The sequence below is a fragment of the Ascaphus truei genome, chromosome 4, assembly GCF_040206685.1.
Source record: "Ascaphus truei isolate aAscTru1 chromosome 4, aAscTru1.hap1, whole genome shotgun sequence".
Lineage (NCBI taxonomy): Eukaryota > Metazoa > Chordata > Amphibia > Anura > Ascaphidae > Ascaphus > Ascaphus truei.
Genome location: NC_134486.1, coordinates 6,277,422 through 6,299,366, shown reverse-complemented (window position 1 = coordinate 6,299,366; position 21,945 = coordinate 6,277,422). Strand labels below are relative to the sequence as shown.

Genomic DNA, 21,945 nt, shown 5'->3' with positions numbered 1-21,945 from the left:
GCTTTGGGGAGCAGTACAGCACAATATTAATACCGCTGATTGAGACATGTCAGCTTTGGGGAGCAGTACAGCACAATATTAATACCGCTGATTGAGACATGTCAGCTTTGGGGAGCAGTACAGCACAATATTAATACCGCTGATTGAGACATGTCAGATTTGGGGAGCAGTAGAGTAAAATATCAGATGAGATTTCCATGTGGCAATTTTGCGCCAAAGAGCCGTTACTGATAATTGGTACAGCTCCCGCGGGGACAAAAATGCCCAGAGAGCTGATACTGAAGCTCGGGTCAGGCCGTGTGACCTCTCTTCCTGTATCTCTCTTACTCTATTTCTCTCTCTGCCCCATATCTCTATTCTTCTCTATTACCTCTCTGCAGCAGCAATACCTGCTCTACCAGTTATTATAAGAAATATGAAAGGTGGAACATTACAACATATTGCCGCAGAGGTAATTTTAGGTGTGACCTTAGTGTTTGCAATAATACCTCTAATACAATACACCACTGCACACCCATCCTCTGCCAAAGATCAGTGTGACATTACATTACACAATAGTTATAGATTATACAGCCCCTGGCTATGAACATGTCGGCATGAACATGCCACCAGAAGAGCTCTTAACCCCTTCACCTCTAAGTGAGTCATTTATCAATGTCTCCCAGCTGCAAAACGGAGGCAAAACATGACATTTATCCAGGTAAAGTTATCCCACTAGAAGGAATGAGAGTCTTCTCCCACTCGAGGCTGCTGTTAACCCTATCTCGTCTATGTAAAGTACTGTATATACTGTATGCTTGTTATTACATACAAGCCAAGATAAACCAACATGGAATAGATAAAACCCCAATGCACACCCACTGTGACACATAATGCTGTCCCTGTATATTCTCTTCTATTCTTCTGTCATACAGTCTTCCCTCATGTCAGAGGAGTTTAATTTAACAGGTTTTCTTTCACAAACAATGAAATGCTATTAGTGTAATGAGTAATTTTAGTAATAGCCTTCTAGTTTGTTTTGTCTATTAAATGATAGTGTCAGCTCTTTGACTGGTCAGGTGTTCTGCAAAAGATGATAAGCAGAACAGCATATACACACACACACACACACACACACACACACACACACACACACACACACACACACACACACACACACACACACACACACACACACACACACACACACACACACACACACACACACACACACACACACTGGGCTTACTTAAGTTTCTCCTATCCACAAAAATAACCTCTTCTTCTGTCTCTATCCAAATATGGGAAACCTCCTCCGGTTGAATATTTCTGTACAGGTCAATAAAATATAACTTGTATTCAAGTTGTTAAAAATTATAAATCCTGCCAGCAAAGAGAGATATTCTGCTTGTCCCAAGTTCTATATATATATTTCCCCTAAGCTCCATCACATAGGGAGAGACGCCAGTGCTGACAGATATGCAAAGTATATATATATATATTACTCATATCCCACATTTGCAACGTAATGGTCAGACCCCTCCCCCCCAATCTCATATGGGCCCCTGTGTGTGGAATCTGCCCCAGTAACGTGTGTATGTTGTGTGGTGCACCTGCTGGCTCACAGGACTCCTGAGTCTCCCACTGGATGGTATTGGGGAATTCACCAGGACTGGCTCGTGAGGTAGTACTGAGTTCTACTCACAGTTGGTACAGCGCCTTCATCTCTTCCAGGTCCCCGCAACAGCAGGGAGGAGTCTCTGGAAGAGAACCCCTGGGTGCATCTTCTCCCTGATTAACTCCAGTCTCAGGCAAGAAGGATCTTTGAATCAAGGGCATCTTTATTTGCATCTGGTATGGCAGACTGCCCATCATAGCGGCCGGTACTTAGCCGCACATCAGCATAGCTGCTCACTTCACGGAAGGTCCCTCCTGATTCTTTCATATAGTCAGAGATATCTCTGCCACCTCTCCCATAAGGGAGGGCCACAATCTGTGCCAGAGCCCTGACACAGTGTGGGGTCAGCTTGTCCTCTCTGCAACTGACACTTGAACTTCACAGACAGAACAGACTCGGAACTCTCACTTGACAGACTGACTTTAGGAAGTGATGCGTAATATATAGGTTCCAGAAGGCCCACCCCTGTGTCACTAATGGTGGACACAGAGCATGCTGTCACTTCCTTCGTTACATATTACACCTCACAGGGGTTTGAGGCCAATCCTCATGATGACTTCTGGCAAACCTGCCCTCTTAACAGGGATTACTGCACAGAAGAAGAGGGACATGTAACACCAGTTTAACACAGGGCTACAGCTATAAGGATTCCCATAACAACTATATTGTCATCAACTCTACTACAAACAGCTCTTAGACATAAAACAAGGAATCTGGAGTCCAAAGGTCCCCAGGGTGGAGATAAAATACAAAGAGAGAGAAAACAGTATATACTGCAATCTGTTTAAATACATGTGGTAAAAGAGCTCACCTCCACTCACATGGTGTTAGATGTACTGTTAGATGTACAGTAGATGACTCAGTCACTTGAGAAATTCCTCTTGAAAGATGAAACGTTGTGTTTTGTACTGATTAAATTTCATTAAGGAAATCCGAAGTTGCCCTGGTTCATTCATTTTTCTCCATACACTGGATTTTTAGACAGATATCCCTGACCCAGGAGCACCGGTTAATTGCAAGTATTTTTACCTTATTCCATGTGGTGTGCAGCTCCCCTTCCCCTGTTAGATGTATTCAGGCATTTCCCAAAAGGGGAAAGCCTCCTTTGACAAAAAGTGTATTGTCAATAGAACTGGAGCTAATAGTACACCCATAGGAAAGACAAAGTGTGGCCTCAACCTCTAGCTGTGTGTGATAGGCTTTCTCCTAAATAATTCCCTCATCTTAATATATAAAATCGAAAGGTTGGTACTACTGTAGCTGAGGTGAATCTGATTGGTCCTCAGCCTCTGGTCAATCAGATTGGTGGCTCTATGACATCACTCAACAGATTGGTGGCTCTATGACATCACCCAACTGTGTGTCTGTGTCTCTCTCTCTCTCTCTCATCACACTCACCCTCACTCACCCTCACTCACCCTCACTCACCCTCACTCACCCTCACTCACCCTCACGTGCGCCGCCCTGCACCGGCTTTTGGACGGAGGGGAAGCGCGGCCCTCCTGCTCCAGCCGCCGGTGCTCACTTCCCTCCCTCCCCACCGTTCACTTCCCTCCCTCCCCGCCGCTCACTTCCCTCCCTCCCCGCCGCTCACTTCCCTCCCCGGCGGGTGGGCAGGCAGCCTCCGGAAGGACCTCCTGCAGCTTCCCCCGGTAAGATGGCGGCGCACAGCGGACAGACGGGGGGTGGTATTCAGTCAGGAGAGGGGGGAGTCAGTCAGAAGAGAGGGGGGGGGAAGTCAGTTAGGAGAGAGGGGGGGGGTCAGTCAGGAGAGAGGGTGGGGGAGTCAGTCAGGAGAGAGGGGGGGTCAGTCAGGAGAGAGGGGGGAGTCAGTCAGGAGAGAGGGGGGGAGGGAGTCAGGAGAGAGGGGGGGAGGGAGTCAGGAGAGAGTGTGGGGGAGAGAGTCAGGAGAGAGGGATTCAGGAGAGGGGGGGGGGGTAGAGAGGGAGTCAGGAGAGAGGGGGGGGGAGAGGGAGTCATTAGAGAGGGGAGAGGGGGAGTCAGGAGAGACGGGGGAGGGGGAGTCAGGAGAGGGGGGAGAGGGAGTCAGGAGAGAGGGGGGAGTCAGTCAGGAGAGAGTGGGGGAGTCAGTCAGGAGAGAGGGGGGGTCAGTCAGGAGAGAGGGGGGGAGGGAGTCAGGAGAGAGTGTGGGGGAGAGAGTCAGGAGAGAGGGGGGGAGAGAGGGAGTCAGGAGAGAGGTGGGGTAGAGAGGGAGTCAGGAGAGAGGGGGGAGATGGAGTCAGGAGAGAGGGGAGGGGAAGTCAGGAGAGAGGGGGGGAGAGGGAGTCAGGAGAGCTCCCCTTCCCCTGTTAGATGTATTCAGGCATTTCCCAAAAGGGGAAAGCCTCCTTTGACAAAAAGTGTATTGTCAATAGAACTGGAGCTAATAGTACACCCATAGGAAAGACAAAGTGTGGCCTCAACCTCTAGCTGTGTGTGATAGGCTTTCTCCTAAATAATTCCCTCATCTTAATATATAAAATCGAAAGGTTGGTACTACTGTAGCTGAGGTGAATCTGATTGGTCCTCAGCCTCTGGTCAATCAGATTGGTGGCTCTATGACATCACTCAACAGATTGGTGGCTCTATGACATCACCCAACTGTGTGTCTGTCTCTCTCTCTCTCTCTCTCATCACACTCACCCTCACTCACCCTCACTCACCCTCACTCACCCTCACTCACCCTCACGTGCGCCGCCCTGCACCGGCTTTTGGACGGAGGGGAAGCGCGGCCCTCCTGCCCCAGCCGCCGGCGCTCACTTCCCTCCCTCCCCACCGTTCACTTCCCTCCCTCCCTGCCGCTCACTTCCCTCCCTCCCCGCCGCTCACTTCCCTCCCCGGCGGGTGGGCAGGCAGCCTCCGGAAGGACCTCCTGCAGCTTCCCCCGGTAAGATGGCGGCGCACGGCGGACAGACGGGGGGTGGTATTCAGTCAGGAGAGGGGGGAGTCAGTCAGAAGAGAGGGGGGGGAAGTCAGTTAGGAGAGAGGGGGGGGGTCAGTCAGGAGAGAGGGTGGGGGAGTCAGTCAGGAGAGAGGGGGGGTCAGTCAGGAGAGAGGGGGGAGTCAGTCAGGAGAGAGGGGGGGAGGGAGTCAGGAGAGAGGGGGGGAGGGAGTCAGGAGAGAGTGTGGGGGAGAGAGTCAGGAGAGGGATTCAGGAGAGGGGGGGGGTAGAGAGGGAGTCAGGAGAGAGGGGGGGGAGAGGGAGTCATTAGAGAGGGGGGAGGGGGAGTCAGGAGAGACGGGGGAGGGGGAGTCAGGAGAGAGGGGGGAGAGGGAGTCAGGAGAGAGGGGGGAGTCAGTCAGGAGAGAGGGGGGGAGTCAGTCAGGAGAGAGGGGGGGTCAGTCAGGAGAGAAGGGGGGAGGGAGTCAGGAGAGAGTGTGGGGGAGAGTCAGGAGAGAGGGGGGGAGAGAGGGAGTCAGGAGAGAGGGGGGGTAGAGAGGGAGTCAGGAGAGAGGGGGGAGATGGAGTCAGGAGAGAGGGGAGGGGAAGTCAGGAGAGAGGGGGGGAGAGGGAGTCAGGAGAGAGGGGGGGAGAGAGAGTCAGGAGAGAGGGGGGAGAGGGAGTCAGGAGAGAGGGGGGGAAGCCTGAACAGCTGTGAAGAGGGGGGGAAGGGAGTTGAGAGGGAGCCAGAACATTACATCACGGGCAACGCCGGGTATACCAGCTAGTATCAGATACTGCTGCGGCCGAGTTTATTCGAGCATTTGCCCATTCTCGGCCGCAGCAGTAACCTGGCACGCGCCGGAGGGTGCCGGGCGCGCGCCGAAGCAGCGGAGGAGCGCCCTCCGATCGGGGCTTTCTTCCTCCCGCTGCCGGGTCCGCCGGGTCCCCCGGAACCCCCTGCCGCCGTCCCCCACATCGCGGGACACCAGGGCTCCCTCGGGGAGCCCTGGACGCGCGTGCAGGGGGCGCAGGCACCCGATGACGCGTGACCGCGCATCGGTGACGCGCGGCACGCCGAGGGGATGCCACTAGCATGCCGGGAAATCTCCCGGCTTGCGGAACTGGCCGCAGTGCAATAAAACGTGTCGCCAGTGTAAAAGGCTGTAGTGATGAAGTAAATGAGGAAATATAGATATTAGGGTGATAAGTGCTGAAGGAGAAACAGAGACAGCAAAGTCCTCCTGTGGTCTATTCCTAAATTTTAACAATGTATCCAGGTCTAAATTCTACCAATTCTAACACGATTATCAACTAATCTTTTTTGGATCCCTCGGACCAGGTAGAGTTAGGAACTTAAGGGAGCGCCCGGGGTCCTGCAGGACCCCCCAATGTGGCGTCTCCCTGCCCCAGATAATCACATGACAACATGTGCCAGATAAAGTGTGACGTCGCTCACGTACCCAACATGCGTTTCATCGACCTATTGGCTTCTTTGAGGGCCCAGAGAATCGCATCACTGGAGCAGGGCTTTTGTAGCAGTTGCAGAATGTTACACAGGACCACGGCTGTTTTTAATTTACAAAACGTACAGTAGCCGTTCCAGTAGCCGTACTAAGTCTTGAGAAATGTAGATTTGTTATATGTTTGTGATACTTTTCAGGGACCAAAATGAGAGCTTTTGAAACCTCAGATATTTATTCAGTACACTTGAGAAAGAGACGCCAGGTTTTTAAAGCTCTGTGCAATAAGGTTTTATATATGTGTAACTCATGGACATGTATCACTATATCCTATAAGTGTAGCCCGGTTTCCCCAAGAATACAGGAAGACTACTAATGCTGTATAACCTGTTGGCTCGCAGGGCCCGAGCCTCTGCCACGGAGAGCCTGGGGCGATATATATATATCTACATGTATTGTCTCTTACCAGATGCAGCGCCTCCACCTGCGATGGGTCCCAGCAGAGCGGGAGTTGATCCTCGCAGGACACCAATATAATGATATACACGCAGTACATAAAATAACAGATATCTTTACTAGTAGTAATCATAGACTCATATGCATAACATTCACATACTCCTCCCAATAGAGACACAACTATTCAAAGCGCCTCGCAGGACGCGACCCTCCACCGTGTTCCCCACACCATGTCCAATGTCCCACACCCACAACCCAAATGTGTGTTGTGACCGCGCGGCCACTAGAGTGAGAGTGTTATAGTTGGTGCACTTTGGTGTAGAGTTACCTGCCGAGCGCTCCTGCACTCGGACCAGCAGACTAATCTTCGCAAAGGATCCGCAGACGCGTTGCCTTCCGTAGTGCTCCTCCAGGGCGATCCCACCCGGGTAGATGTAAATGTCTCTGAGGAGGTTTGGTCCCAAACCTCTGATACAGTACTGCAGCGACCACTGTGTCCCTGACTTTGCTCACTACTGGAGCAGGTTCCTATTCTAGGGCTTGTCCCTACAGCAACCACAAGCTGCCTGTGACTCTGGGGCCTTTCTTGGGCCTAGGGGGTGTTTCTGGCCTAGTGTAGAGGCTACTTGCCTCTCTACATATATAGTTCCGACCTCTTCCCCTTCCTGGTCTTGACTGACCAACGTGCTCCCCTGCGCAACCTCCTATCTCCTTCCTGTTGATCCCCTGTCACCCTATTGGCTCCTTGGCATCACATGGTCTCTCTGGTGTTCATGGGACTTGTAGTCTCCTGCTCTAGCCCTCCTCCCATTGGTCCGGGCTTCGCGCGTTACCATAGCCACTCCCTGCACATGCGCGAACTCTCGTCAATTGACTCATTGCGCATGCGCAAGTATCAAAATGGCGGAGCCCTGAGCGCTCGGGCCGCCGCGGAGCCTCCCGTGCACCGAAGCGCTCCCAGCACACTCTGCAACCCTCCCTAACTCTCCCACCGCAGCGGAGGTTAGGGCAAACCTAGGGGACCTGGCTACACAAGTATAGATATAGGATAAAGTATCTGTTGTCTAAATTTAGCATAGATTGAATTTGATGGACGCACGTCTTTTTCAACCTCATCTACTATGTAACTATGTAACTATGTAACTATGTAACTATCACAGCCAACAATAAATCTTTTATTTACACATCAACACTTCTATTTTTTTAATGACAGTAAATACCGGATTGATACCCCTACATTTTTTTCTCGGTATTCCACTACAGGTCCAATTTTCAGTTTATTAACAGCTTAAAAATCTGAGTTGATTTTCTCATTTGTCATATTTCAGAGCCCGAAGTTCTCAAAATTAAAATAAAACCTGGCACGTGCCCCAAGGATGTTAATTACCCCAGATGTGAACTGGATACAATGAAAAAAACGTCGGGATGTGAGTGGGACGGTGACTGTGATGGGAAAGCAAAGTGCTGTTACTCCGGCTGCAGCAAACGCTGCCTCCTGCCACTGGAAGGTACGGAGGAGGGACTGCTCACTTGGGGCTGGTGCTTTGGAATAATTTGATTATATATAAAGACATTTATGTCTAATGCTCCTGAAAATGAATCTCTATACACATGCACAGAAAGACAAAACAGCAAAGGAAACGAGCTGAATCCCAAATAATTAGAAGGTAGGTGCACTAAGGGAAATCAGAATAAATAACAAAGAGATTCTCTTTCTACAGACGGAGGGGAAGAAATGCCCCCCTTGTAGAGATGCAGCCAACAAGATTCGACCACTTATCGTCCATATCTCTCGGCAAATTCACCCAAAATTTCCGTAGATAGTCCAAATCAGACTAATGACCCATCGGATTAACATGGGGGGTCCCTGATCTGTGAATCCTACCGGGGTCTGCCTCTCTGTAAGAGACGCGCAGTCAGCGAGGCTGAATCAGTCACTCTACCTGCGCGCCTCTAACAGGCGATCGCGGGGTTTTATTTTAATATTCCAGTATTGTAGCAGGGCGTCTCCAGAGCTGAACCACATTGATTTCGGGTCCAGGGACCCCCTGCTTCCTGAGTTACAGGCCCCGATTATGGGGTACCGGTATCCCAGTGGCCATGTTTAAATTCTCCCGCGTCACGGCCCACGTGATCGGGAGATTTAAACCAAGCAGAGGGATACCGGCACCACATAACAGGGTCTGTAACTTGGGAAGCAGGGAGTCCCCAGATGTGAAATCAATTCAGTTCAGTTCCGGAGACGCCCTGCTACAATAATGGAATATTAAAATAAAATAAAAGCAGTTTCATCACCTTAGCGGCTAAACTCTAAGGCAATGAAGGGGTTAAGGCAGAATACCAGGTTTATTGGGGGCAGAGAGGGTGAGGAAGAGGGGGTGAGTGAAGGGGGTAATTGCCCCAGGGTGGGTAGTTAGGCCTCTCGGTTGGGCAGTGGGAGGGGTTAACCCCTTCATAACCTTAGCAGGTTAGTAACCGCCGTGGTAATGAACGGGTTAACCCTGACCCTGACCACCTGAGAGGCCTAACTACCCACCCTGGGCCATGTACCCCCTTTACTTAATCCCTCTACCCACAATAAACATTAAAATATCTACTACTGTACAGTACGTACCAATACACAACCCACCCCCTGTACCCCCAACAAACCCACTAACACATACAGTAGAGAAATGGGCAACATTACTATTTTCCAGATATGGATAATAGTGCATTTGCCCATTTAAAATAAAACATTACCCAGCCAGTATAAAGTAAATAAAACTTGCACTTACCCCTGCCAGGATGAAGACCTTCCTCGTCCTCATCACCGTCCTTGTCCTCCGTTGTCAGCAACAGTACAATAAAAAAATACAATCTAATGGCCCGTAACCCTTTAATCAGTTTAGTGGTTAGTAACCACTATAGTAATTAAGGGGTTAGCCCACCCTCCCCCACTACCACCCGGGAGGCCTAACCACCCACCTCAGGGACACTACCCTCACCCTCGCTACCAATGGTATCACAGTAGCGTTGTAACAGTACAATAGTGGCATAGTAACATCAACGCTTAGTATTTAAGATAGTAAGGTAGTAAGTAACCTTGTAACACATAAACAAATTTAAACAATGACATAATGATATAGTAATAATATGTTAACATAGAAAAATAACAATACAGTAACAGTTTCATAATAGTATGATGACATAATAACATAGCAATAGGCAAACCAAGAAAATGTACCAATAAAGGGGCAGAAAAGTCTCCCAAAAAGCAGAGCACACATAGAGTGTCACCATAAAATACTTTAAACTATTATATTATACAACCCTCTGTTCTAAGATCACAGAAACACCACAACAAACATACACATTGGGACATTTGCATTGTTCTTTGATTATCTCTTCTACCCCCTGAACGCACCGGTAGGTTTATGATGTATTATTGAGAGCGGGTGTTAGGATAACTGTATATCTGTTGTTGGTTAGCTGGTTTCGTATATAGAACATGATTGTAAGCTAACAGTAATATACTATTATAGCAACATAGTAACATAGCTTTCTAATGTTTGATAGCATAGAAACATGATCATATGGTAAGATAGTTTTATAGTAACTTGATAGCATGGCAACATACTGTACTAAATGAGAAAGACCGAAGTCCATCAAGTCAGACTCGTTGTTAAATTCTGTCTGGTTGTGACACTTGCATTATATTTATATTCATACAGAGGTTTGGCAGTTATTTCTCACAAGGGAAATGCAAATCCTTCCTTACTCCAATAAACAAATCTCGCCCAGTCCTAAAAAATCTGACTTAGTAATGACATTCTAAGAAAATACTTGAAATTCTGTATCTGTCTGCATCGTCTTTATGGGCACAAAGATGGACACTTTCAACTTCCCGTACAGAAAAGTGCTGTTTGCAGTGTGTTTGTTGCACTTTCTTTCAAATGTACCTGGTGAAAATTGATATAAAAGTGAAGATAAATAAAATGATAATACTGGATATTTAAACAAATGTTCTCAGACTCACTTTGTCTCTCTTTCTCTCTCTTTCTTCTCATTGGCACCTTCTCTAATGTCACTGTGTCCTCTCCCTGCAGATAAAACGGGTTCCTGTCCATACTTTAATTCCTCGACCTGTAGGAATGTCAAACCCTTGCCTGATGAGTGCCACAGTGATGACCAATGTCACGGATCCGACAGGTGCTGCTGCTTCAACTGCAGACGCCAGTGCGTCCCCACTGAGCGAGGTAAGGAACAATTATCCTCTCCGCACTTCTGACTGATGAAACAGTTAGTGACTGAACATTAACAAACTGCTGTGATGCTCCTATAAAGTTTATAAACCCTTATGTATAAATGAAGATCACCGTACATGCTCCTAGTGGCTACAGTATACACATATGTTGTGCCTGTTATTCTTTAAATATCATATATATATATATTTTTAATTTTCATACATTTTGTTGGTAGTATATTAAAAAAGGGACATAATAATTTTAAAAAATGCATACTGTATGTATAATAGGAATAGGAAGGAGTGGGATTTTGGGATAGGCTTCTGAAAAATGCATTTAGGTGATGATGCTTATGTCCTCTTTTTACTCATAGTAATAACTTTAGCTAGAGATCCAGTATTCAATTTCCTCTTGTCCAAGTAGAGATTGATAACACTTAACATATTTATAAACCATAGATTCATTAGGAGGTGTCTCTATCCAAAGATGCCGTAGCCCCAGAAACATTTCACAATACTTGTTGGCCATACTGGTTAATTTTTCTATTAATAATACACCCTAAACTCTGCTAATTACTTGTTTATTGTTGAGAGGTTCAGACTGTTTCCAGGCTGCTGCTGTGGATATCTAGCTGCTGTTAGAATATAATGCACCAGGGTCCCTTTAATGTGGTGATATTTCCAAGGTACAGATTTACCCAGAATTAATGTCCATGGATCAAGAGGTAGTTTTGTCACCGTCATTGTATATATTAGGGAGTGTGTCAGATTCTGTCTCGCTCTCATTGCGTGTCTCTTACAGACTGATAGACTGATCCAGCCCAGTAGGATTCACACAGCGGGAGTCCCAAACAGAAGCTGGGACACCCACTGTGTTCATCTTGATCGGCCATTAGTCTGGCCACAGGGGATCCACGAGCACACATGAATAAAAAACGCGCCCATATCGGATTTTGTGAGGTCAGCGTGATCAACCATAATGCTGCATCTGTAAATTGAACCAGGAGATCATTGCTTTTGTTATAATAATAAATATATAATCTGCGTATAAGGATGTTTTATAATCTTTACCTCCAACCTTGACCCCTGAAAATATTCTGGCAGCCAATGTCTCATTTAACAATGCAAAAAGGAGAGGAGACAATGGTCACCCTGTCCTAGTCCCATTGCTTATGGAGAATATCAACAAAATCCATCTAACCGTTTTTACACCCGCTGCCGGAAGATGATTTAGTACGTTCACCCATTTCAGAAAGTTTGTGATTAGTCCTTAACAATTTAAAATCGATAACATGAATGTCCAATAGATAGGATCAAAGGCTTTTATCAGCATCTAAACTAAGCAGTACAAGCGAGGATTTCCTTTTTTCCTTTATTTCCTTTATTTGTGATATTTATGAGATTAATGATCCTCCTTGTAAAAAGTATAAATCCAAATTGATCTGGATGTAGGAGTTTAGGATGCACTATTCTTAACCTGTTCGCTAAAATCTATGAAAATATTTTCAGATTTGTATTAGAAAAGGGTATAGGTCTATAGTTTGCACAATTTACTGGATCTTTTCTTGGTTTTGGGATTACTGAAATCACAGCTTGCATTAGAATTTCTGGGAGTTTGATACCTTTTGTAACATGATTATACATTTAAACCAAATACTGTACAGTAGGGAGCTAATAGTTTGGGGCTAGTTTGGGGACCCATCTGGTCCTGGAGACTTGCCTGATTTTATTGCTAATACTATTTGTTCCTGATCCTTTAGGAATTCCATTTGTTTTACATTGTCCATTTTTAAGGTTAGATATGTTACATTTCTTAAAATAATCTTGAATTGTAATGGAAACCTTTTTGACCAGGTCATCTGATTTAGGTAAATTGTATAAAGTCGTAAAAACCTGGCAAATTCTCTACATATTTCCTCTGGATCTTGAATTATATTCTATTTACTATCTCTGATTCTATGTATTCTAGATGCAATATGAATATTTCATAATTTGTGAGGTAATAATTTATACTGAGGCATGATCAGACCACACAATTGCACCAATATCTGCATCTGCAATATCAGGAACTAGTCTCAAGTCTAAAAATATATTATCTATTTATTATCTATTCTAGAATAGCTTTTATGGGTGTTAAAAAAATATGTATAATCCTTTCCCGTAGGATTTAGCAATCTAAATCAATCAAAGACCCACAATTTCTTGATAAATTAGACAAATAGTTTATTAGAGTATGCATTTATTGATAATGGAAGATTAGATTTATATTTCTTTTGATTCATTACTGAGTTAAAGTCGCCTGCCATTATCAGTGTTCCTTCAATAAATGAATGAGCTAGCAATAATAAATGATCATGAAATATGTCTTGTCTAGTATTATGGGCCTGGATATTCATTGAGGTACATTGCTTACCTTCTATTTCCCCTTTAATACATACAAATCTTCATTCTTTATCTTGCAACGTATATTTTTTTTATTCACGTTATTCTTGATACGAACGCATTCAAAGTTCTGGAATAGCTCGATTTTCATCAACAAATACACAATAGTGCTATTGGCGACTTCATTAGTTTGAATGGAGTCACGAGAAATCTTGTGTTAAAACTCGCATTAGTAACTATGCGCCATAACGTTTTGGTGTTTAGAACAAGGGGTTCTACATCTACAGTAAATCAATTCATAACTGCTTGAAAATAGCGTTAGAGTTTATTTTTATTAGGGAGTTTCCACTGGTTCGTTATTTGAAACTGATCAAATCGATAATGATTAGACTATTTCTAGAATTCACAAAGTAATGAGCAAAACTTCCCAATTATCTGTGTTTTACTACCTTCTGATTTGATGGATCAGTCCGTTTAACTTTGAAATGTGAAAAGATTTTTTTATTGTTCTGCTACATTAAATTTACTTTATCCCAAAACAGCCTCTGCTCAGCTCCTCCTAGCCTTAAATACCGCTCCTTGCGTCCCATACATTTTTGGATCATCTACAGTACAGTACAAAGTTCTCCCTTTACCTTCAAGGCTCTCTACTCACCTGCTACTCCATACATATCAGCCTTGGTCTGTCATTATGGCCCTTCTTGTCTCCTGTGCTCTACCCATAATTGTCTCCTTTACTCCCCTTTCACCTCTCTCTGACCTGAAACCATTTTCCCTCACTACCCCTTTCCTGTGTGTTCTGAGAAGAAAATTACTTTATTCAAGAGATTGATTCGGGTTGTCGATCTCAGCCACGAGTGCAAATATGAATAACAGCAACACCAGTTTTTATTAGTAAATATAATGTATTGGTTACTTAGCTTTGAGTATAATCAGCATTTTATGGCACTCAGATTATCGCACACAATGTCATCAACAACCCCGTCATTGTCATGGGAGACCAGAACTTTTAACACCTTAAATCCTGGATCCTTTGATTGAGCAAAGCGAGAGATAAAATAAATTGGTTAGCAAGTCTTAGTTTTTACGAACTCTTGAAGCAGGGGATAATTCTTGGTTCCGATGTTATAATCTTTGTCTCGCATGATGAATCTTAGGTGAATCTAAATCCTGATTGTCTGCATGGACTTTTAAAAGCACCAAAGTCCTATCTCTATTCTCTGTAGCCAATCGCTGCGTGGGAACTAAACTTCCCACCTATGGCAAGGTTGCCAGGACTTCATGGTTCCAGGCAATGGGACTTCAAGGAATGCCAAGGCATGCACGAACTTCGCACCTGTCCTGCTTAGCATACCGAACCAAGCCCACTTCCCCCAGAAACATCTTGTCTACCTTCCCCCGGACATCGGGACATATGCCTGGGGAACACAGTTTACTGTACATCTCGCCTTCCCCACTTAACACTTTAACATGCAGGTCCTTTGTTAATTCCGGACCTGGTCAGACATTCTAGGACCATCCCAGCAGGGTGCCTTAGATGTCCAGGGTTAAGTTATGTATGATGTAGGTATGTTCTGCCATATAACTTTTGATAATGGAACTCGTGAATCAAGTGTTTCCGCTGCTCCGCCCTCCCGAATGTAAATTCCTTGGCTCTTATAACTTTAATACACCTAAAAGAGGGGGACTTTCATTCATGACTTTTCATAAAAGTTTATGAAAACTAAGCTACAACCATTCTAATGATGAACCCCCAGCCGCTCGCATTGCAAAAATCAAAGCGATAGGACATTCCAAGCTAAAGATATCTCACTGCTTATACGCTATGCAGAAAGCTGCCATGTTTTAAAAACTTTTTCATTTCTGTGATTGGCAGTGAAACACTGTTGCAAGGCACACACATGCTACTGTACATAACCGATACATTACTTGTTACAACACATACAGTTTCACTCAGAGTATTAACCTGGTCCCCTTATACCTAGCGGGACACACACAGACATTTATAATACATTTACAGCTCTGCAGCCAATACCGGGCTGCAGAGCTGACACTCCACATTTACCAATATGACTCAGGGGCACCCAGCCGGGCATATCACCTTTATTTACTGGCCTGGGTACCCCCTCACCGTCACAGTCATCGTTTAGGATGAACGGACTGTTAATATATTCCTGTGATCACGTTTGTACTGTGCACAGTGCTGAGAACATCTCCAGCTGGTCACAGTTGAGGGTCTGGTCCTCACATGCTGGACAAACCTAATCAGGGAAACACATCCTGGCATTCAACCAACATCCCAGGATGGGAGGCGAGGGGGTGTACGCTCTTCTGGTGAGCTTCGCATTACAATCTATCTCAGCTAGATTATAAATACAAAAATAGACATGAACCTAGTGCATGTGTAAATACAATGAAATGATGTGAAATGATATTAAAGTCCAAATATACAGACTATTGTTCCCAATCTTGAGTGGTCATCTGGTGATAGATGGTATCAAAATCACAGTTCACAGAGCAAAGAGTGAACAGTCCTCCTCACGATGTATCCAACCTGCAGATGTATGACAGAGAGTAGAAGTAGATAGGATGCATGCAGGGGAGAGAATCTGTACTTGGAGCCTTCAGAGTCCCGGTCGCCTCTGGTGTAACACGAACCCCTCGTGGTATCCTCTGCTTCCGTGGACGTCAGGCAGGTCTCCCTTTCAGGAACGTAGTTTCCTGGATCAGCTTCAGGATTCCTTCAGCCTCTTATTTCCTCCAGTGGGGACAAAAGAGGGCAAAGGATTGCGCAATAATAAAAAAACTTTAATGACGCCTACCTAAAACAAATAAAATACTCACAAAAGACGGTGAGTGTAAAAACAAAGAAGTGCCCGACCCAGCACAACCCAAACGTCATGCCCCTGACGAAGTGACGTTCCCGTCATGAAACGCGTAGGGAGGAGCCTAAGAGGTACTGCCCCACACACTCAAGCTGCTAGTCATTGAAGAGGAGACGGTGACGTCATCCAAACCGCGCCGGAATCCCGCGAGGTACACGCGGCACCGAGGAGGACATTCAAAGACTGAGTGCGGCGTTTGGGTTGTGCTGGGTCGGGCACTTCTTTGTTTTTACACTCACCGTCTTTTGTGAGTATTTTATTTGTTTTAGGTAGGCGTCATTAAAGTTTTTTATTATTGCGCAATCCTTTGCCCTCTTTTGTCCCCACTGGAGGAAATAAGAGGCTGAAGGAATCCTGAAGCTGATCCAGGAAACTACGTTCCTGAAAGGGAGACCTGCCTGACGTCCACGGAAGCAGAGGATACCACGAGGGGTTCGTGTTACCCCAAAGGCGACCGGGACTCTGAAGGCTCCAAGTACAGATTCTCTCCCCTGCATGCATCCTATCTACTTCTACTCTATGTCATACATCTGCAGGTTGAATATATCGTGAGGAGGACTGTTCACTCTTTGCTCTGTGAACTGTGATTTTGATACCATCTATCACCAGATGACCACTCAAGATTGGGAACAATAGTCTGTATATTTGGACTTTAATATCATTTCACATCATTTCACTGTCTTTACACATGCACCAGGTTCATGTCTATTTTTGTATTTATATTCTTGTTTTGAGGTTTATTTTGGGATATTCCTCAGTAGATTACCAGGCTGCTTTAGTTGTGCACTGCACTTATTAATTCACATATGCACTGCATAGTTTTAATTTAGGTATAGCGCTTGTCACAGTATATTTTGTAATGTTTACTATCTCAGCTAGATGCTGTAGATTTCCACAGCACAGCAAAAGAAACTACATTTAAGCATATCTTAGAGACAAAAGTTACGCCATCATGCACCTGGACCATCAGAAACAAAAGAAAACTCCATTGTCATTACACTGCGGAACTCCATCACTCTTAGTATGCGACAAGCACCCTCTCTCACCACCTTCAAGTCAAACCTTAAAATTCACCTCTTCAATTAAGCATTTCAAAAGCCCAGACTCATGGCTACTGTCCCACACCCACAGTCACTCCTGCCAACCATTGTGCCCAAGCACTGCCATCTACTTATTCCCTCACCTCCTGCATCTGTAAATCGCCCAACATAGCACTTAGATTGTAAGCTCTCCGGGGCAGGGATTGTTTGACTTTGTTTGTTACACTTATTGTATTATAATTCACTGTACTGTAAAGCGCTGAGGACACTGTGGGTACTATATAAATAAATATATACATACACCCATACATACAAATATACATAAATTCCATAGGGCATGACGATTAAAATGGATGGCAATTTTTTTTGTAATCACATGTAAAACTGTTACAGCTGCTACTCCCAGTGCTCAGAGTCAAACATGTCCTCTCTTTGGGTTTTGTGCACATGCGGCTCTGAACACTGTATACTTTAATACTTTGTGTCTTTGTTACAGTGAAACCAGGACAGTGCCCCGCTGTAAGGGAAAAGTGTCCTGCACAGCTGCCTAAACCAATGTGCCAGAAGGACAGTAACTGTACTGGGAATAAGAAGTGCTGTAAATCCTGTGGGAACAAGTGTGTGGACCCAGAAACAGGTAACTAAGCGATGTCACGTTTCTGGTTGGTGCATGCAGTGGGATCAACGATCCTAAGAATTGCTTCTTATTCTCAAATGTATTGAGCATGTGTTATTGGCAATGACTTTGAGTGGATGTTGAGTCGCACAGTAACTCCCCAATTCATAAAATAGAGGGAATTAACCACACATATTATTGGCAACTAAGCTGTTTATAATAATAATAATAATGCATTGCTGCCTTGAATCATTATTTGCATTAACACTTCATCACCATTCTCCAGCAGACAGCATTTCTCCATGATATTGCAGGGTTACATTCTTAAAATAGATTTTCTCAAGATACTGTAAAGTCAGAAATGACCGGTGTCATTAAAATAATTACCTAGTTTTAACCCATTAAACATATCCCTGTTCTTAGTTCACTTTGGGGAAGCACCTTTATCATCATCAGGAATTACGTTTCCCAGGAACCAGAATATCCATAGCGCTGTGATCCCATAGACATTCTGCTGGAGACATTAAGCAGCAGCTCCCGTATTTTTCTCTCCGATCACTACAATATATTTTGAATGTCTGAAACTCTTTCCGGGGAATGCAGTCTGAAAGATTGACTTGAGATATTGTCTGTCCCTCTCTGCAGAGCGCGCTGGATTCTGCCCTGTTATTAAGGAGCAGTTACCCTGTGGCACAGTCCTTGGCGCCCCCCTCTGCAGCACGGATTCTCAGTGTCCGCGCAACCAGAAGTGCTGTGTGTCTGGTAACAAGATGCAGTGTGTGAAGGCTTTGAAAGGTAACACTTACTATTATGACAAAGTCTGGGTATTAGACTGTCTGTCTGAGGATGTACAGTAAGGTGTTTTCATATTTGCTTTATCTCTTACAAAAACATTGGGCTCTCATGTTCTATGTTGCTCTTATTTATTGTATATTCATGCTTCTCAGCCCATCCTACATGTGAAAGTCGCAATTGGACATCCAACCACGTAACTGCACCTGTACCATTTGTAGCCTCATATACAGTATACATATATAGGTGTACACACTCATTATTTGTCAATATATATATATCCAAAATCCACAGGTGAAATGTATGGCGGAATACATTTCAGTTGAATCTTGGAATGCGTGTCTTGTTTTGTTGCCTTGCTTACACCTGGACAGTCTGCACCATATTTAGCACATTTATGTATGTATATATGTGAGTGCCTTGTTTTCTGGTTTCTGGACCGATATATACTGTATATTGTCACGGGAATATATATATATATATGTAGAGGTATCAGTACCATGTTAGTCGAGCTTCAATAATCAAAAAATAAATAGATGATACCGTTCGTGGCCAACGAAATGCTTTTATTTGTGCGAGCTTTCAAGATACAGTACACTGATCTCTCCTCCTTTCAGGGCAGAGTCCCTACCAATTTTACAATTTGTGCAGGTATAATACACCCAATGTCAGTCTGCACATCACCCTCCGTTTAAGAGTAGGTGAATGTATGAGGCTGACAGAAATAATTATGTATGTTTTCTCATATTCACAGCAGGGAATTTGGGCACCCCCAGTTTACCTCTATAGTAAGGTAACAATTATAATGGCTTTGGCCAGCTTTTAATTGCACTACTCACAAAAGCATATGCTTTATTTAACCACTTCGGGGATTTTTCACATTTTTCAGAAGTCCAAGGGACAATAATTACAAATATTCAGTGTAGGTGCCTACAAATTTGGTTATGACTTGACGTTGGTTGCAGGCTTATAACGCTTGGGTCAAAGGGTTTAACTAAATAACCCTTATTCATGACATTACTTTTTTTTTATTTTAGCCTAATTGGTAGGAGCGCAGGAATCATTCTTTTTGCTATGTATCATCTATCTATCTATCTATCTATCTATCTATCTATCTATCTATCTATTTATCCTCATCATCTTCAGCCCTTGTTAGCCAACTTCTGGCTATGTTGGTCCAACATAATTATTGATTTTATCCTCCCATCTTACTTTTGGTTGTCCTCTTGGTTTTTAATATTCCTTGGAATCCAGTCCAGTACCATCATTGTCCAGTGATGACTATTTCTTCTTGTGATATGTCCACCCCCCTGTCATTTTATTTCTTCACCCTTGTCATGATGTCACAGAATTTTGTTTGCTTCCAAAACCCGTTCATTTTTCCTCCTGTCTCTTAAGGTATTACCCAGCGTATATTTTTCTGCATCCATAATTCTCTGAGTTGTTTGAATCTTCTGAGCTATCATTTAATTTAAGGTCCAAGTTTCACATCCATACGTGAGCGCAGGTAGAATATACTGGTAAAGTAATTTTATCTTAAGGAACAGTAGAAGGTTTACTTTAAAGATTATCTGGTTTCTTCCAAATGCACCCCATCCCATCTTTATTCTATTTATTATATTCATAACAAAAAAACAAAGAAGCCCAAAGCTACAGCCAATATGATATAAATATACAGTCAAATACCTATTTATCTCTTAAAAAGGGGTCATTTAGTTAAACCCTTTGGCCAAAGCATTTTAAGCCTGCGAGCCACTTCAAGGCATGACCAAATATTGCAGCTCCTAACACTAACTGATTAAAAATCGTATTTACCTCTATAGTTAGAGGAAGAATGATCACATTGGATCTGTCAAAAACAGCTGCATTTCAAAGAAAGAACTGCTTACTTGGAAAGTCTGTGTGTTTATTTATTATATTCAAAAGTTTCCCACTAAATGATACTTGTTGGCCAAGGTAGTCACAGTTATCAAACATTTGTCCCTTCAGTAAAATAACCCTAATAACTCATATAAAAACACTTGCTTTCTGTGTTGCAGAGAAACCTGGAGATTGTCCAGTGCCAACGACATCATGTGCCGTCAACCCCTCTTCTAAGCCAAAGTGTACAAGTGACAAACAGTGTCCTGGTATAAAGAAGTGCTGTACCCCAAAGTGTGGTCAGGAGTGCACAGACCCCATCATAGGTAAGTGGATACCCCAAGCACAGTAACTACATAGTATTATTTGTACATTTCTCAAAGATCTATAAAAGTACTTGTAGCCGCAAAGTGTAGATTTATTATTGGTTGTGATACCATGAGAGATCTTCACAGATGTTATTGTGGGTACAGGTCTCTTCTTCTTGTGATCTAAGATAATATGGGGAGGGAGAAAGGTAGAGTGGGGGAGACGGGAGCTATTAGAGTATGGAGTTCTATATATATCCTCTCAAACCTCACTCCAAATATAGTATGGAGAGACACATGGGCTCATAAAGCAGCACACCCGAGATACACCAATGATGTATCTTGATGTATATTTTAATTACCCCCTACTCCTCCGAAAATATTTCCACAAGACCTAAGGTTTCCTTTCAGAATATCAGGAATAGTTAACTTCATCAACTACTGTATGATGTTTATTGGACATAGAACACATTGCTTAACTGATAAATGCAGGCTCCTGGCAGGCTCCTTGCTACTGTTGAATACACAGTCATTACACAACTGAATAGTTACACAACCAGAAGCATGAGGCACCTCTTCGTGTCTAACATATTAGTTCTACCTTTAAAGACACAGTTGCATGTACTTCACGTACGATAAGGTGGGCCCAGCTATTATGTGGCCATCCTGCTCCTGCAGCTGAACCTTTGTGCTGACTAACATCTCACTTATTTAATTTCTGTATTACAGTGAAACCTGGGACGTGCCCTGTGCTGGAAACATTTGCACCATGTACAGCTCCATTCAGTCCTCCATTATGCCAAAGTGATATCAATTGTCCCGAAGAGCAGAAATGCTGTGACTATGGCTGTATACGGACGTGCGTTGGGGGAGCGGAGCTGTCACTGCATTAATAACACAGGGGAACCAAGGACAAAGGAAGACTAAGTCATCAAGAACACGTTTCTTCAACTTTGTGCACTAAATAACTTGTACTGTATGCTGTAATACAACGAATCAATACATGAACATGTCATTTATCGGTCTCTAGCTTTATTGCATTTCTAACACTGTATACTGTACAAAAGGTTACTAAGAGAGGTGGCAACTTTCAGGTCAGTAGTCAAAGTACCTTACAAAGTACTGGTACTGGGCTTAATTTCAGTACATTCTAAACTTTAAACCTTATTTGATAAAAGTTGAGAGAATTGTCATATTTACAAAACTGAAAGGAAAGAATTGACATGTAAAGTTGAAAATAAAAGCGTAGTGGTAATGTTGCTGTGTAAATGTATATATGTTTGTATTTATATATATCTTAATTTATATTGCACCATTAATGTGCATAGCACTTTACACCCCAGACCTTACACATGCTGTATGACTGTCATGTGTATTAGTGCT

General features: G+C 44.0%; 1 protein-coding gene across 1 annotated transcript; it reads left to right on the top strand.

Moving 5' to 3' along the window:
• Positions 1 to 4,408: 4,408 nt before the first annotated feature.
• On the top strand, positions 4,409 to 21,580 carry LOC142492536 (uncharacterized). Its single transcript, XM_075595234.1, has 7 exons — positions 4,409 to 4,544; positions 7,786 to 7,965; positions 10,543 to 10,692; positions 17,483 to 17,623; positions 18,248 to 18,397; positions 20,434 to 20,580; positions 21,292 to 21,580. Exons 2-7 carry the CDS (start codon positions 7,866 to 7,868, stop codon positions 21,453 to 21,455), a joined length of 852 nt encoding a protein of 283 aa, XP_075451349.1. The 5' UTR covers positions 4,409 to 4,544; positions 7,786 to 7,865; the 3' UTR covers positions 21,456 to 21,580.
• Positions 21,581 to 21,945: the final 365 nt, after the last annotated feature.